This window comes from Emydura macquarii, unplaced genomic scaffold (genome assembly GCF_026122565.2).
Source record: "Emydura macquarii macquarii isolate MOO-44397 ecotype Brisbane River unplaced genomic scaffold, CSIRO-AGI_Emac_v2 contig_3477, whole genome shotgun sequence".
NCBI classification, from domain to species: Eukaryota; Metazoa; Chordata; order Testudines; family Chelidae; genus Emydura; species Emydura macquarii.
Window position 1 is genome coordinate 3,706,147 of NW_027133614.1, and position 18,163 is coordinate 3,724,309.

The window sequence follows — 18,163 nt, forward strand, 5'->3', positions numbered from 1 at the left end:
TGACCTGGCACTTCTACCATGACTACCAAATGGTCAGAAGGCTCGCAATGCACACAAGGGCCATGCATTTCTCCCTCTCAGTTGAGAACCTGTATTCTAGGGGTTGGGAGGAGGGTGGCACGCTAAAGATTTGTGTAGGGTGACAGATTGTCCTGAGCGGCCTATGTGTATTGGCTTACACTGGCCTACTCATGGTAGTAAGCAGTATGGCTAGTAGTAAGTATTTGCAAGAACTGACTCTGATTTTTGGAAGCAACTAAATTGTTGCCAGTGTTGAAGCTGATGGCTGCCTAATGCCATGAGTTAACCATTAAACCTTTTGGGATTATTTACAACATGGTTGATTACCTGGCTTCTTTATTTCTCCTGACCACTTTTTCCTTGGCAAGTCATGTTTTTATAGATTTGGGGGTTTTTTGGTTTTTTTAATCCCTCAAGGTGCAGCTACACTAGGAAAAAAAAGTGTGTTCTTACCACACATTAGCTCACATGAGTTAATTAGCACAAGATGAAATCCTAGTGAAGACCATGCTGTTTTAGTGTTCATTAGCAGATTAAGATAAACTCTAAATCTTAATGTTGATCTGAAAATGCACATTGAAATGGCCAAGCGGCCTTGTCTTCACTAGAATTTCATCTTGTGCTAATGTCTGCACGTTAGCTAACTTGAGTTGAAAACATACCTTTTTTTCCTAGTGAGGGCAAGGCTTCTGTGTCTAGAGTTAACTGAATTACAGGTGTGTGTGTATATGAAGAGAATGATTTCATTAGAACAACTCGATTCTTTGATCTCAGTTCACTTTCCTATGAAAAAGTGCCCACGTCCCCAAAACTCCCACCACAACAGTTAGAACTGATAAAGTACCTTTGTTGGCAATCTCAGCAAGGGGCCAAGAACTGAATGAGTATGGAGAGACTGAACCACTATCTCACTCCCACAGGTGGTACCTCTGTTGTGGTGTAAAATACAATAACTAGGCACTATGGGGAAGCTTAAAGTGTTGTTAACAGTGCTGTATGTGTTCTGGGATGAATAAAAAAATCAGTATCTTGGCGTGTCAGTTTGTTCACCAGTTCCATTTTCCCTACCCCCAAAACACCTAATCTAAAATGTCCAATTCTGCCTCCATAAATGGGAAGTATTCAGGAAAAATTCAAACTGTACATAGTACTAGTTAAAACTGTACCTACTTCATTTTTTGTTTTAAAGTGTGGGAAAGTTTTGCATTGTATGTCAATTTTCTATTGCCCTCCTTTGACACAAGAGGTTTTGATAGTGAGAAACAAAAGGCTTTTAGTTTTATGTGCTGGTTTTTTCCTATCTATGAAGTGAAGTGGCTGATGTGAAAACTGCATTAGAATTTTTAATTGGGAAAAACCTTCTATAGAACTTTCCAACTAACAGAATCAGCTCATTTAGTTCTTTTAATTGGAAAAAAAAAATAGCAGTCAGAACTGGTTGTATTTTTTTTGTTTGTTTTGTTCTGGAACTAATTAGAATTTTTACACAGTGAGGCTTTTTGTATGTTTTAATTTATATGTATATCGTTTCAGGGTATTTTTGATCCAGAAAACACCTTTTAAACTTTTTCTCTTCTTTTCTTTTTAGAGTTTTGACCACAAATAGTAGTTTTCAAGACATTTGGACGCTCTATAATTTCCTAATCAGTAATGAGGTATGAAATTTGTTTCAAAATCTTTGATGGAAATATATAATAAAGACAAATGTCATACTACAGCCATGTATATATAGTGAGGTGCCTTTGATACTACTAACATTCATCTTCCCATTGAGCTAGAATCTTGAAATTTGGTACTCTTGGTCATTATAGGTCATAAAGGCACATTTCCCCTCTCTCCCCCCACCATTGGAACTTGTTTCTATTCATCAGAGGTAATTGGACTTTCCAACAAAACTCCAGCTGTTCAAGCTGCAGCCTTGAGATTTAGTACACTTGTTCATTATGAACTTCTCATTACAGGAAAGTTTTTTAAATTATAGGTCACCAAAATATCACCAGTCTAATAGTATGCACAAATAATACTAATTTAATTCATTAGGTATTTAATTCATATGGGGTCTGTCTGAGACCTGCAATTTAGAGAAATTAAGGTAATCTAAGATCACCAGTTGTATTTATAAGATTTTAGATAAAATGTGTTGAAAGTGAGTGCCTGTATTGATAGCCGCTTCCACATGAGAGATGGCTTGCTATCACTAGTTAACATAAATGACAGTGTTCCTAAAAAGAGCATTAACCCAACACACTAAGAATTCAAACTGTACCTTCTCAGCAAAAACAACGAGAGTTCTGTGGCACTTTAAAGACTAACAAATTTAATATTACCTTCTCAGAATATACATGTATATATATGTATACACTATGCAATATACATGTATACACTATGTATACAATATGCAAGGAATAAAATATTTCAGGAACAAATTGACAATCCAGCAAAATATGCCTTATAAAATAGGAAAGGATATTGTGACTATAACTGAGGGTGCAGAGTTGGGAGATCTAGGTTCTATTCCTGACTCTTCCATAGAAATGGGCTGTGTGACCTTGAGTGAGGTTCAACATCTGTGTTCATTTTCTCCATCAGTAAAAATGATCGTCATCTCTTATGTTCTTTATTTCAGTCACTTTCCTGGTAATGTATTGCATGTTACTATTTTTTGCCTAGATTCCCAACGTCTAGATTGTTGTTTTTAGATAACTTTTAACTACTTATTTTAAAGATGGCTACATCAAATGTGGAAATATCAAAACTTAGAAATGTATTTTTACACTGTACAAATAATTTATATAAGATTTGTAATGAAAATGCTTAGTTACTTTGAAAAACTTAACTCTGGGCATACATTCAATTCCAGCATTGGAATTGCTGGTTATCTTACTGTTGGTTGTGTTGCTCATACTAATAGAGCCAACATTCAAGATAAAATTATTTATTTTAAAGACAGTCATAACAGCACCCAACTGGCAATTAAGCAGGAATTGGTGTACATTAGCTGCTTTGCTGCTAGTTCTACAAAGTTATGCAATGGGTGATGTTAGAGGTATATTTGTAAGTAGAACCCTGTGAGGATACAAATATGTTGATCGGCATCTGATCCGCATCTGCAGGAATAAGCTTTTACCTGACCGCAATCTGCTCTCCCTCTTCTAGATTTACCCTCATCTATGAATCAGCTGAGCCTCTGCCACCCCAAATAGGTGATGAGCCTTGCTGCCTAACAGTGATCAGCTCTGCCCTCCTGCTTAACTGCTGATCAGTCCTCCCAGCTGCCCCTCCCTCTAAGAGCTGAACAGCCCTGCCCTCCTGATCAGCTGTTGAGCCCTGCCAGCAGCCTAACAGCTGATCAATTGTTTACTGCACCCCACTGGCAGCTAATTAGTTACTGACCTCTGTGACCATCCGACCGTGATCTGCAAGAAATGGTCTGCGAATATATAAAATGGATATTCGTGGATTACCAGGGCTTTATTTGTAAGCTCTTCAGGGCTGCTGTCCTGTCTGTGTTTTGTACAGTGCCTAGCACAATGGGGCTCCAGTCTTGATTAGAACCTCTGAAACCTGCTAGAACAGCAGTTCCCAAACTGTGGTACATGCACCGCTGGTGGTACGCAGGCCACCTCCACCTACCGCTGCGGGGCTGGCCAGGAAACGCTCCAGTGCTGGCCCCACCCCCAACCAGCGCAGTGGCCCGGTCGTTCTGGCCTCCTTCCCACCCCAGGACATAAAGTGGCTGGCGAGGAGCTGCTCCAGTGCCAGCCCTGCCCCCAAGCAGTGCAGTGGCCACCCACCTCTTCCCCCAGCCCCTACAGGTACTACAGGTGGTGGCGTTTTATGTTGGTGGTACGCAATGTGGTAGAGTTTGGGAACCGCTGTTCTAGAATATAAATAATAACCCTCACCACAACCAGATGGGTCAGCAGTTACAGAAAGATGACTCTAAACAATGACTGTCCCTATTGTAGTTAGGTTGCTTCTATCATTTGAATTTTTTTCTTTTTTTAAAAAAATAAAAATAAAAAGTGTGGACCCAAAACCGCAGCATAACGACCCAAGCAGAAAAATAAGTATGTGGCATTGCAGCGTTTGGAATATCTCTATAAAACCTGAATTTCAAAATTGTGCTTATATTGGTCTTTTTTCTGTTATCTTATTTAAAAAAAATAAAATCTGTCTCTAGAAGACACTAACATTCTTAAAAATCCTGTTACAAACCAGACAACCTCTCTCCTATGCTGTTAAATCTGTAAATGAGAAAAACATTGTTCTGTTGATAACAGATCAGACACACTATAGGTCATTTGAACTTGAAACAAAGGCTCCATCCATATTCGTATGGGCATTCAAAATTATGTATTCCATATGTGGAATATAGGCATTTTTATTATAGGATGCATTATTTTCAGGCTCACCATGTATGTGTAGTATACTTGTTTCTGGGCTCAGAATTCCATAATTCTTCTGCTATGGAATTGTGGGGATGATTCTTTCTGAACTAGAGAGTTATCTGGAAGCTGCTATAAAAATACAATTAAATAAAACCAAGATAATTCTTACACAGTTAGTGCTAGATAGACCAAAACAATCATTCTGAATAGGGAGCACTTGACTTGGACTGCATAGTCTGACTTTCATTCTTTTCCTATTGTCTAGACTTCAGATCTTGCCAGTTAAGTATCTAAACATTAGATCCAATGTGTGTTACTAAATTAAAATCACAGCTGACATATGTGATCCTAAGTAACTGTCTCTTTCACCTTAGATAAATACAAGCATAAAATTTACTGCTGAGGAACTCTATGATTGTGTTTCACAGGAAATGTATAGGTAAGTCAGTTATTAATTACATCTACTGAATTTCCTGAAACAGTTATGTAGCACAATACTATGTTAAGCTTTACCTTATGGTACTTGGGTGTTTTCTCTTAGAACAATCTCCATTATTCCCTTATTATACAAAGTAGTTCTTAGGATTTATGGAGGGAGCTGGTCTGTTATTTGCTTCCAAATTACTGTTTCTGATCCATTGTGTGTTTGGGTTTTCTTACAGGTTTGTCTATATGGTACATTAGTCTGCACTAGAGCAGTGTATATTCTATTGTGCAATAGTGTGCCAAGAACTAACTGGTCTGTATGGACCCAGCTGGCACACTTTTAAAGACTCCTAGTGCATGTTAATGTAGGCCCTGGAAACAGGCCACTAAAGTACACTACATTAGGGGACTTTTAGAGCATGCCAGCAGGGTCCATACAGGCCAGTTAGTGCATGGCATGCTAGTGCCCACTAGAATTTTACACCCTCAAAAACAGACTAATGCACAGGTAGACAAAACTGCCACCCTTAATTCTTCACTGCCTTCAGAACTGGCCTCTGAAGGCAGCAGCCCCGGATCTTCCTGCAGCCGCAGGAGGTTTGCGGAGGGTCTGATCTCCCCCATGGGGAGGGACAGGACTTGCTTTTCTCCTGCATGGGCGCTCTTGGGGGGAAAGGAGGGGAGGATCAGACCCACCTCTGGGTACCTAGCCCTAGAGCCTCTTGCAGCCAGGTAGGTACCTGGAGGAGGGTCTGATCTCCCCCCGAGAGCAGCTGTGTAGGGGAAGAGCAAGTCCTGACCCTCCCCATTAGAGGGCACTAGCAGCTGGAGCCTGGGGCATGGTAGGAGCCCCCAGCTGGGGCACCCTCAGCCCTGCCCCTCCCCTCCAATAACCAAATTTCAACAGGGGAGGTCTGATTTCATGGTTCATGACACATTTTTCACAGCCATGAATTTGGTAGGGCCCAAAGGCTGTACTAAACTTTTATGACTGTCAAATCAATTTAACAAGCTGACCCTAATGTTAGAGAAAATATTTTGCAGTGGTAATAAGGGGTTCAAATTGGAGGTAAATAGAGAGAGAATATTTTCAATGATTCATTGGCTTTAGGTGGCACCAGCCACTCATGCAGTTTTCATCAGCAGTTATGGAGCTGGTTGTGGGCATTTCAATAATTCCTTTGGGAATAAAACCCACAGTACAGCCTTTTGCATTGTGTTAATATAATGTCAAGATAAGTGCAATCTGAGGAATTTCTTGATATTTAAAACTTGCCTTAACAAGCCCCAAAATTCTTTATTTTCTAAAAGGTCCCATAGATTAAACAGGAGTTTAATCTGGAGTTCTGCTAGTTCTGGCTTCTTGACACTAGGTCACCGCTAGTTTGTTTAGGGTAAACCATTGAGCTTGTTCAGCAAGCTATTCTGTATCAGAACTTTCTGTTTTCTGTAATGAGCTGTATGGCTTTGTGTTAGAGTCTGGCATATGGGGATGAAGAAGATTTGGGGGGGGGAGGGGGGAAGGGGTAGAGAGTCTCCTGACAAAGGGAGCACCTACTTCTACTACTAAAGCAGCTTTTCTAACAAATTCCTTTGACCATCGCTGCATGAGTCATGGCCAGAGGGCTGGCTGGAAGCAGGAAGGCCAAGGAGTAAGGAACAAGGCTCCCTGATATCCCTCAGCCTCTCTCCCAGTACAATTCACTGTCTCTCTGACCTAGTAAGGCTGGTTGGTAGAGTCAGGGCCTGATTAACTGTCCATAGTTAATCATAGTAGAGCTCCCTCTCTGAACTGTGGGAAGTTCATCACATAGAGAAGCTATCTCCGTAGAAGAGCTCCATTTGTTGCGGAATTTGTCTGAAAGTTCCATCTCTCCCTGCCCTTTCCCCATTTCCAGTTCTGTGATATGTACATTGAGGGCAATAGCATTATTGGATTCAAGTGAGTATGGTAGAGCAGGTATTCTTATGTAGTTGTGATGATAGCTAATATTTGGAGAACGGTATGGTATTGTATTGGGTGTTAATTTAGAAGTATCTTGTTTAAGTTTTCAGTATTGAGAGGAGAGATATTTGAGCAGTCCACAAAAGTTGTGTGTGAAGTTCTATGGATTGGGTAATTGACACTTAAGTGTAAACACCAAGGAGGGAGAAAAATTTATTCAGTCCTTGGTCCATGAGTCTTTGGCCCTGTCTAGACTGTTAGCTCAGAGAGCCTAGGCTTGACCATGAGTAGTTAGCATACTTGAAAATGTGTTATACCCTATCAGCACTAGTGTTTACAAACATGTTAGTTAAATTCTAATATGTATTTAAAGATGACCAAAAAGACCAGCCTTTTGTGGGCACAAGTAAGGTTAAGCTTTCAGTGTAGTCTACTGCACTGAGCAGACTTGAATGATAAGCCACCTTGCATATGTATCCCTTTAGGCTTAGTCTTCACTGCCACAAAAAAGTGTGTTTTTACACTGGATAACTAATACACAGGCGTATACAGGGGGGTGAGGATAGAGTTGGCATATGTGAGAAAACAAGACCTCGTGGAGAATTAAACTTACATTAAATGAAAGGCTCTCTTCTTTGTCCTTTATTCTGCTTTTAGAAGCCATATAACTTTGCTCTTGCTAATGCAGGATGCACTTATTTATGGTAACACTCCATAACTGTGCTGTGCAGGGTGAAGCTCCTATTGATAAGAGGTATAATTAGGAGTAATGTAATTAAGTTAAAGAAGGGGAAAACTTAAGCTGAATATGATCTTAAATCTTCTAGACAGTGAGATGTATGTGAATGTAGAATAGGCTCCAAAGGAAAGTGTAGCTTGGACAAAATTCTAGAAAATATATTGGAGCGAACAATCCTGCAGTGGCAGGAAGATGGACTAGAGATCCCTTTCAGCCCTACATTTGTATGATTAGATCATCAAGAGGCCATCTAGTTCATACCACGCACTGAGGTAGGACCAAATGTACCTAAGTAAAATGGGTCCTTTTAATTGCTAACATATATTCATATAAGTCTATACCATTTCAGTGGGATTTATTTGCAATCTGATATTTTGTTAAAAGAAAGCTGCATCCATTTTATTCAGCGAGGTGTTCCAGAAGAACCTCTTGTCATGTGAGCAGCAGCCATGTTCTGAGCAGTGATAACAAAATAACATGCTATACAAATGCTAATGCTATCAGACTCCCTCTTGCAGTAATGAGGTGTAGAAACAATCCCTGTTGGCCCATTGAGAATTGGATATAGCTACTATAAATCAACACAATCCCACACAGAACTGATATCCTATTGCACTTTCTTTGTTAGTGTGAGAGAGCCTGGATGTTAGATCTTGCCTTTCACGTTCATCTTGTCTAGCTACTAATCAATTGACACTACAATATCTTAGGCAGGATTTTAATTAAGTAGGAAGGAAATTAAATATTCATGTGTTTTGAGCTGCAGATACTTTCCTGAGCTTGTTTCTAAGGAATATCTTATTAGACTATATTGTCAAAATCATTCTAATTGCTTTCCAAATTTATAGTTGGTATTGGTATTGTTCACTAGCTAACTTTTGCAAATAGACCTGCCCCATATCATTAGTATGTTGTGTTATTGGCTAGATAGTTGGAGGAAAATGTCTCTAAGGCTATGTCTGCACTTGCAGCATCATGTTGCGTACATTCATTGCATACCCATTGCTCTCCTAGCATGGTTATGAATAGCAGTGAAGATGGTGAAGCACTGCTTAGGCAAGTAAAGACATGTCAGAACTTTAGGGTATATACTCTGCATGGCTCTCTGAATGCCCATGCTGTGCCTCCCACATCTACACTGCTATTTTTAACAGTGTGGTGTCCTGCTGCCTCCCCAGTGCTGCAGCTATTTTCTGCTGTAGTGAAAGACTCCAGCAGATCTCCATTACCAAGCCTTTCCCTGCTGATTGAGTCTTTCACTGCCATGTGTAGGTAGGTACCATAATATGGACATGGCTGCAGCAGAAAGCCAGCATATAGCTACATACCACCACAAGTGCATACAAAGCCAAAGAGACCTCATCAGGCAGTTTCTAATGGTTGTGTTACAAGTGAGTTGAAACACAACTATAGTTAATTAGAATGTCTTCATGCACTATGCTGTCACTGCTGTAGATTATTCCCGGAAGTCATGTCATGCATTTAAATGATTGAGCTTTCATGGATGGGATTTTCCTTTCCTCTTGTCCTTGGGCAGGTGTCCAAACTTATTTTATTTTGTTAGAACAAAAGCTATAAAGTAAGAATTCCAGATATGGGAACACTTTTTTTTTTGCTTCCATTTTCTAGATTGTTAAAACGTACTTTTTTAATAAAATAAAATACTAACCTATTATGTGATCAATAATTGGGGAAAAAAATTAACAGAAAACATAGCCAGTGGGCTGTACTGACATAGAATATCCACGCTGTTGAAGAGAAATAATGTGTGCACAAACATTGCTGCACCTAGTTTGAAGTGTTATTTGGGGGAGGAGATGTTAGCACACTCATGTGAGTAGGCTGTATAATGTCCCTAAGTCCTGCATTATAAAATATTTTAATGGATCCATTTTAAAATATTGCTTGGTAAAACAGGTGTTCGCTCAAAGTGGCTTCTAGGGAAAAAAATCACTGAAATTAAATTTAACTATCTTAGGATTCTTAACGTTCAGATTGTATTGCCTAACAAAACTCTAAATGCCAAATATAGTTCCACATATGTGCATTTGAAGTAAAAATGCACCCATTTCCTGGAGCAAATAACTGAATTTCTAGTAAGTAAGTAGTCATTTTAGTGTTCTATTTGCAACTGACTCAATTGCTGTTTCCTCAAGCTCCGTGAAAGCATTTAGTTTAAACTTGCAGCTCAAAATCTTGATCCTACAACCCTTACTTGCAGCTTGTGGAAGTTGTCCTATTTACTTCCAAGGGCACACTGATTCCAGTGAGTGTGACTATTCATGTGAATAAGGGTTACACGGCCAGGCTCTATGTTCAATATCTGTGATCCTACTTGATCTTGACTTGAGTTAGCCAAAAAATGTTTTTCCCCCACAACGCCCACCACCTTAAAAAGCACAAGCAAGCATCAGCAATGTGGGTTGCGTGGGAGAAAACTTGTGCTGTAACTGAAATGCATAGCTACACAGAAAAAGAAGCTACTGTGGACAAAGTAAACTGCTGTGATACCACTGCTTAATTAAAAGTTGCTGTGAGTAAAGAAGCTTGACAGATAAGGAACCAAAGGACCTAGAGGATCCTTACTGAGCCCTTACTTAGTCTTTACTCAGGCAAATGCCCACTGCATTGATTATTTCAAGCACTGCATTAACTTAATCTTACTGTAAGAGTGTTGGCTCCGTGGGAGGCCACAGCGGCTTCCTACAGACAGGGAATAGCTCGCACTTGGCAAGTGAGTAGTCCGAATAGTCCACCCTTAGGCAGGGTGTGTAGCAGTTATTCGCTCAGGCCCTCAGTCGGGGTGAGCACATAAAGGGTCAGTTGCTCCAACCCCTAGGCAGGGGTGAGCAGAGGCAGGTCGCTCAGGCCCTCGGGCAGGGCGAGCGAACAGGAGTCTGTTGCTACAACCCCTAGGCAGGGGTGAGCAGAGGCAGGTCGCTCAGGCCCTCGGGCAGGGCGAGCGAACAGGAGTCTGTTGCTACAACCCCTAGGCAGGGGTGAGCAGAGGCAGGTCGCTCAGGCCCTCAGGCAGGGCGAGCGAACAGGAGTCTGTTGCTCCAACCCCTAGGCAGGGTGAGCAGAGGCGGAGCGCTCAGGCCCTCAGGCAGGGCGAGCGAACAGGAGTCTGTTGCTCCAACCTCTAGGCAGGGTGAGCAGAGGCGGCCACGGCTTCAGGCGGGGTCAGGAGAGCAATTCTCCTGGGGTGGCTAGGGAAAAGGGGAAGGGGGACGCAGGCCCACCCGTCTCCACTGCGTCCCAGCCCAGGGCCCTAGCAGTGGCAGAAGTGGCTGTCACTGTGTCGGCGGGGCTCCCGCCGCAACACACCGACTACCACGCGGCTTCAGCCACAGGCCGTGGCTGTCCCTGGGCTACTTCCTCCCCACTGACCCCAGTACCTGCCTCCTCCGTGCCGCGAGAATAGTCCACCTGGGATAGCACCGTCAGTCCTTCCTGATCGACCGGGGGTAAGGCAGGAAGCTCCTCTTCAGGGGGCAGCTCCTCCAGGTCAATATATGTTGGGAGCGGCTCAGCCTCAGGCAACTCCTCCAAGTCCAGCCCTGCTGCGGGGAGGGGCTCAGCGGCCGGCAGTTCCTCCAAATCCGGCCCGGCCTCCGGGGTTGCCCGCCACTCGGGCTGGTCTGGGGTCTTGGCCCAGTCTGGCGGTTCTCGAGCACGGTCTCGGGCTCGGGGTAACTCGGCCCAGTCGTCCTGGCCGGGTTGCCTAGTCCACCTTTTCGAGGGCCCTATCCAATCCCCGGGCCCAGGTGGGGCCGGGGTTCGGCGGCGGCGGCTAGGCTTTAGCCTAGGCCTCGGCTGGTGGGGCAGCACATCTGCTTCTGGCAACAGTCTGGGGTCTACTGAGCTCAGGGGCCAGGCTTTTGTACTTCCCCTTCCTGTTGGGGCTCCGCCCTGCGGCTGCCAATTGGCCTGGCTGGATGGTCCTATTGTGGCCCGGGTTCCTTGTTGCTGGGCAGATTCCGAGGCAGGGCGTGAGTTGAGCCAATCAGAGCGCTGGGGTCCTTCCTCAGGCTCTGGCTCCGTGGGAGGCCACAGCGGCTTCCTACACTTACTATAATGTTTGCATGGGCATTTGCCTCAATTGGCCATGAAGGAATAATGTAACCTGTATTTAAAAAGGGCTGAGATTTATGATCTTCGGTGATTTTACAATTGCTGCCTTGCACACACAATGTGGCAGACAGGTACTTTTGGTACCTGGCAAAGCCAGCATGCTCTGTTAATGCTTTCTGCTCTTGTGAAGAGGTAGGGAAAAGCAAAGTGTCAGTGATATTTCTCAGAAAGATAGTCATGTGCAGATGTAAAATGGAAAAAGGTATAATTTTGCTATGCAGCCTTTAATGTGCTATGATTTGTATTAAAGGTATTTGAAGTATGGGGATGATAGTGAAAGTGACTCTTTACAAAACAAAACACTTTTCCTGCTGCCCTTCTCTGCTCCTTTGTGTCTTTTTGTCTTCTGATAAAATTGAGTTTTATTTCCTTGGATAATATAGAGGTGACAGAGCGGCCAAGTTCTGCTTCTGGAGTTTTTATTGTGACTATACAGTATGACGAACAAAAAAACTGTTATTAACCTTTCATAACTGTTGTTCTTTGAGATATGTTGCTCTTGTCCATTCCAATGTAGGTGCATGTGCGCTGCGTGCACTGCCACTGGAAAGTATTTTCCTCAGTGGTATCCGTTAGGTTGGCTCTGGTGTCCCCTGGAGTTGTGCCTGGTATATAGGGCCCTGCTGCCGCGCGCCGCCCCCCTCCCCCCCCAGTTTCTTCTTGCTGGCTAACTCCGACAGAGGAGCAGCGGGGGGATGGGAGGAGATTGAAATGACCATGAGCAACACATCTTGAAGAATAACAGTTACAAAAGATTAGTAACTGTTTTTTCTTCTTGGAGTGCTTGCTCATGTCCTTTCCAATGTAGGTGACTCCCAAGCAGGTGTAGGAGGAGGATTCGGAGTTCATCGACAAGCTTTGTCAAATCCAGCATTGTCTCTGACCTGCTGAGTGATGGCACAGTGCGATGCAAAAGTGCGGACTGAAGACCACGTTGCTGCTCTGTAGATGTCCTGGATAGGAACCTGTGCCAGGAATGCAGTTGAAGATGCTTGTACCCTTGTGGAATGTGCCATCAGGGTTGGAGCAGGGACCTTCACCAGGTCATAGCATGTGTGGATACAGGACGTGATCCATGATTAAATTTTTTGGGCTGAGATTGGAAGGCATTTCATCCTGTCTGTCACCACCACAAAGAGTTGAAACGATTTAGTCCTTTCTATGTAGAAGGCAAGTGCATGCCTGACTTCTAGTGAGTGAAGTCTCTGCTCTTGGCTATTGGCATGTGGTTTTGGATAGAAGACTGAGAGGAATATGTCCTGGTTACTATGAATTTGTGAAACCACCTTCTGGAGGAAGGCGGGTGAGGGTGCAGCTGGATCTTTGTCCTTAAAGAATACCATGTAAGGAGCTTCTGAAGTGCCCTAATCTCCAGTACACTTCTAGCCGAGGTAATGTCCACCAGGAAGGCCACCTTCCAGGACAAGTGGAGGAGAGAACACGTTGCCAGGAGTTCTAATAGGCAACCCATAAGCCTTGACAATATCAGATTGAGAGCCCAGTGTGGGATTGGTTTATGTATGTGAGGGTACAGTCTATCCAGGCCTTTGAGGAAACTATTACAGATCATGCTTAAATGGCCAGGACATCTTTGCATCCATGGATGAAATGCTGAAATTGCAGCCAGGTGGACTCTAATAAATGACCCTAATAGCTCTTGATGCTTAGGTGTAGAAAGTAGGCCAGAATGAGCACTGATGACTATGTGGGTGAAACACCTTTCTGCACTGACCAGATTGAGAATCTCTTCCACTTTGCCAGGTACATAGCTCTAGTGGATGGTTTCCTACTCCCTAAAAGGACCTCTCTAACTGGTCTGGAGCATATTAGCTACAAGGAGTTCAGCCATGGAGTTTTCAGGCTGTGAGATGTAGGGATTCAAGGTTTGGATGACGTAGACAGCCGTGGTCATGGGCGATCAGATCTGGAAGCAGAGGGAGGCCAATTGGTGTTTCCACCACGAGGTTCTGAAGGGTGGTGAACCCAGTGTTGATGTGGCCAGGCCAGGGTTACCAAGATCATGGACATCCTTTCCTTTCCGACCTTCAGCAGAACCCTAGTATAAGCAGAATGGGAGGGAATGCCCCATATGCATGTTAAGACAGAAACCTTTATTAGACTTACATTAATTCTCTTTGAATAAGAGAAAATCGGTTCCAAGAGTTGTCTGTGGACATTGACACTCCCAGTTAGAATGGAGCGGTGGATGTGATATACCTTGACTTTAGCAAAGCTTTTGATACTGTCTCTCATAGTATTCTTATCAGCAAGTTAAAGAAGTATGGGTTGGATGAATGGACTATAAAATGGATAGAGAACTGGCTAGAGCATAGGGCTCAACGAGTAGTGATCAATGGCTCCATGTCTAGCTGGCAGCCGGTCACAAGCGGAGTTCCCCAAGGGTCGGTCCTGGGGCCGGTTTTGTTCAACATCTTTGTTAATGATCTGGAGGATGGGGTAGATTGCACCCTCAGCAAGTTTGTGGATGACACTAAGCTGGGGGGAGTGGTAGATACCCTGGAAGGTAGGAATAGGATACAGAGTGACCTAAACAAACTGGAGGATTGGGCCAAAAGAAATCTAATGAGGTTCAACAAAGAAAAGTGCAGAGTCCTCCACTTAGGAAGGAAGAATCCCATGCGCGGCTATAGACTGGGGACCGACGAGCTAGGCAGCAGCTCTGCAGAAAAGGACCTGGGGGTAACAGTGGATAAAAAGCTGGATATGAGTCAGCAGTGTGCCCTGGTTGTCAAGAAGGCTAACAGCATATTGGGCTGCATTAGGAGGGGCATTGCCAGCAGGTCACGGGAAGTGATTGTTCCCCTCTATTCGGCATTGGTGAGGCCACATTTAGAATATTGTGTACAGTTTTGGGCCCCCCACTACAAAAAGGATGTAGACAAGTTGGAGAGAGTCCAGCGGAGGGCAACAAAAATGATTAGGGGGCTGGAGCACAGGACTTATGAGGAGAGGCTGAGGAAACTGGGCTTGTTTAGTCTGCAAAAGAGAAGAATGAGGAGGGATTTGAAAGCGGCCATTAACTACCTGAAAGGGGGTTCCAGGGAGGATGGGGCTAGGCTGTTCTCGGTCATGGCAGATGACAGAACAAGGAACAACGGTCTCAAGTTGCAGGGCGGGAGGTTTAGGTTGGACATTAGGAAAAAGTTTTTTACTAGGAGGGTGGTGAAGCACTGGAATGGGTTACCTAGAGAGGTGGTGGAATCTCCATCTTTAGAGGTTTTTAAGCTGAGGCTGGGATGATATAGCTGAGGTTAGTCCTGCTTTGAGCAGGGCGTTGGACTAGATGACCTCCTGAGATCCCTTCCAACTCTAATATTCTATGATTCATAAGGAATGCTATTCAACAAATTTATTTGTCTGTTCACAAATTCTGTTGAACAGATGGTAACTTTTCTCAAAATTATTTGCTGAGTAACTACTTCAAACAGTTCTTGGTCTGTAACTCAATTGTGGCAGTTTATTAGAAGTATTTGAGCTGTTTTTACTGGACACAAAGGACTTATAATGTGCTCCTGTTCCCCAATTGGCTGAGTATAACTCTTTGCATCTCTTGCATCAGGCAAGTTCTCCACTAGCATAAATTTGAAATATCCCAAGAAAATCAGTAATATCTTGTTACTATTTCTGTGGATAGTCCTACTGGTAAACTTATTAAAGCAAATTAATTAAAATATTAATCTTGACTCTTAATTTTCTTCCAATAGTGCAGCAAAATACATTATGAATATACTGTGGTTTGGGTTTTGTTTGTCTGCTCCAATGATGACTTGAAGTTATAAATAGAACGAGTTCTACCACTTAATATCCAACACAAGATCAAGTTAAAAAGCAAACTTAAGACATAAAGATGTTTAGATCTAGCAAAATAGCTAGCTGCCTTAGGAAAGGATTAGCTATTCAAATGGTGAAAGTTTAAAAGAAAAACATACTTGGCTTCTCCTCACTAATTCAGGGTAGCTGTGTGTGGTTTTGTGAAACCGAGGGATGGCTAGCTCAGTATAAACTATGAAAATGTTCTGGATCTGATTTGATTTTTACCACTACACCAAATATGTATTTAGCCTTTTTTTAAACTAGAAATCAGGCAATTTGGAAGGCAGTTTTATTTATTTATTCTCTCCTCTAAAAGTTGATTACCTGTCTCAGATAAGGAACTACTCATTAAGTTTGAAAGGTCTGTGTTTGTGAATCTGCAATGGTCAGCATTTGTCACTCTAAGTGTTTTTTAAAATAAAAGTTACTGATTACTGCAGGTACCTGGGTAATGGTTAGGGTTTAACTACTGGAGCAAATCCTCAACTGGTGTAAACTGTCATAGCTCCACTGAAGTCAATGGAACTTCTCCAGTTTACACCAGTTGACTATTTGCCCCATCGTACATATTGCTCACATACTGTGCTAAGGAGGTATAACAAGGTTCTCTTTCATCTAAATGAGCTATAATTAAACACGATGAAAGTGAAGCAAAATTTGTTTTGAGCAATCATTGGTTGACACTAAAACAAGGGATCCTCAGGATCCCTGTGCAGAAACAATGTAACTGTCAGACAGTATCTGTACTTTGAATGAGCAGTATAGTAAGCCATGTGAATGCTTGTATGAATGGAAGCCCGTGGAGGTTAAATGTCTAAATAGTAGGTGTGTGTATTTCCTCATTTTATAGATTGAGGGAGAGGGCAAAATAAGATCACAGATTTGTCTGTAGCATCAGTGCAACAGGATGGTTTCTAGCACCAGTTGCCCTAGGGGAGAGGAAGATGAGTTCCATTGTGTGCTTTTTGGCTGCAGCTGTGCATCAAGGCCATACAATGCTAATTTTTTTTTATAAACTTTCCAATTACCTTAGATAAAGTTACCATAAAAACTGAGATGTTCATTGTAGGGAAACAGAAAATGCATGGAATAGACTCTAATTCAACAGGTTACTGTGCCTGACTGCATGTGTACAAGTAGTCTCATTGAAGTCAAAGGGATTGCTCACATACTTAAGATGAAATGCAACCATCTTGGGGGCAATCAGGAAAAACTGGGAGAAAACTTGAACAGTATCCCAAAAAAGCAAAGGAAAAAGTGACTTACAGAAGTCACATTGTTTTCATTCAAAAATGGCTTCAGTGGAAAAGAGCCTTTAAAATGAAGTCTGTTTCTGTTGCATACTTTTGGCAATTTTATCATGTACATGATTGTCTAGATAAATATTAATTCCATGAATATGCTGATACTGATTTTTTGTTCTTGCAGCATGCAGCTGGGGATAGGAATGTTTAGCTAATTTTGTAACTCACTAATATTACTGCTTGAAAGGTTAATAAATTGATACGTAGACAAAGGATGACACTTTTTGGCTGGATTTTGAGGTGTCAGGTGTCCTCCACTCCCACTATTCAGAAAGATTGGGTGCATAGCCTCTCTGAAAATCAGGCCCTATTACTTCTAAAAAATTTAAATAAAAATACTCAGCTTTGCTCACAAAATAAACAGTTTGTGTTATTGACTACTGACAAGCTGGCTTAATAATATTTCTTCTTCTTCCCCTAGAGAGAGGTTAACAGTTGGATGTTGCCAACTGGCTCAGCTGGAACATGCTATTAAACAATACAATGCATCTGCCCATATGGAGGCTAAAAACAGGGGCTGGTTGTGATACTACAATCAACTTCAGGTTTTGAGCTACAGTATTCTCCCTCCTCCAACTTTCCCCCTCCTTACATCTTACTCTTATTTTAAAAATAAAATGGGAAACTTTTTGGCAGGAGCATGATCAAAATCTAGAGTCTGATTTTCCTTAGTGTTGTTTTAATTTACACTTGACTAGTCCCTGAATTTAAAAAACAAAAAACTTTCCACCCAACTAGCTCCATCAGTGTATCAGCATTAATTGTTGGCGTTTGTGTTAAGAACATCTGGTTTTCCAGAGCTGAACTCAATTGTAGATGTTGCCACTGTGATACCCTTAGAATACAAAAGCTGTTGGACCATTATTTTTAAATTAGCAAAAAACAGTCAGTTTGTATATTTTCATGTTTCTAGAACTTGAAGATGCCTCTAGGATTAATGTAGACCACCACCTTGTAAACTACTCCCTTCCACTATCATGAACAAAAGGAAAACCAGTATGGTATGAAATTTGAACCTACTTAAGACAAAGGTGTTTGAACACAATGGTTTTAAAGTCCAAGCCAGCCACTGTACTCAGTGTATTCATTATACATAGTAACAATCTGGTTAAAATGTGTCCTTTCACAGCAATCTACCCCTCACACTTACAAAAAGCCAGCTAATGCTGAGTTCTGAATTCAATCCACTCCCCCATATGGTCAAGCTGGGTTGACCTTTTATCTACATGATCCAACTTAAGCAAAGACATAGATGTGACATCTTAATTAGGTATATGAGTCAAAACAGATATTGACAGAAGTAAACTGACAAGATTGCTTTCTTTTTAATTGGTTTCATTTATATATAAGTGATCACTAATCCTTCTAG

At 42.2% G+C, this 18,163-nt stretch overlaps 1 protein-coding gene across 1 annotated transcript in view; it reads left to right on the top strand.

Annotated features, from left to right (window-relative positions):
• The window catches only part of SWT1 (SWT1 RNA endoribonuclease homolog), an 81,997-nt gene extending 64,158 nt beyond the window's left edge, over positions 1-17,839 (top strand). Inside the window, exons 17-19 of the mRNA XM_067535119.1 lie at positions 1,610-1,676; positions 4,787-4,851; positions 17,216-17,839. Of these exons, the coding sequence (XP_067391220.1) occupies positions 1,610-1,676; positions 4,787-4,851; positions 17,216-17,321 (238 nt within the window). The 3' untranslated portion in view covers positions 17,322-17,839. The remainder of the gene's footprint in view (positions 1-1,609; positions 1,677-4,786; positions 4,852-17,215) is intronic.
• Positions 17,840-18,163: the final 324 nt, after the last annotated feature.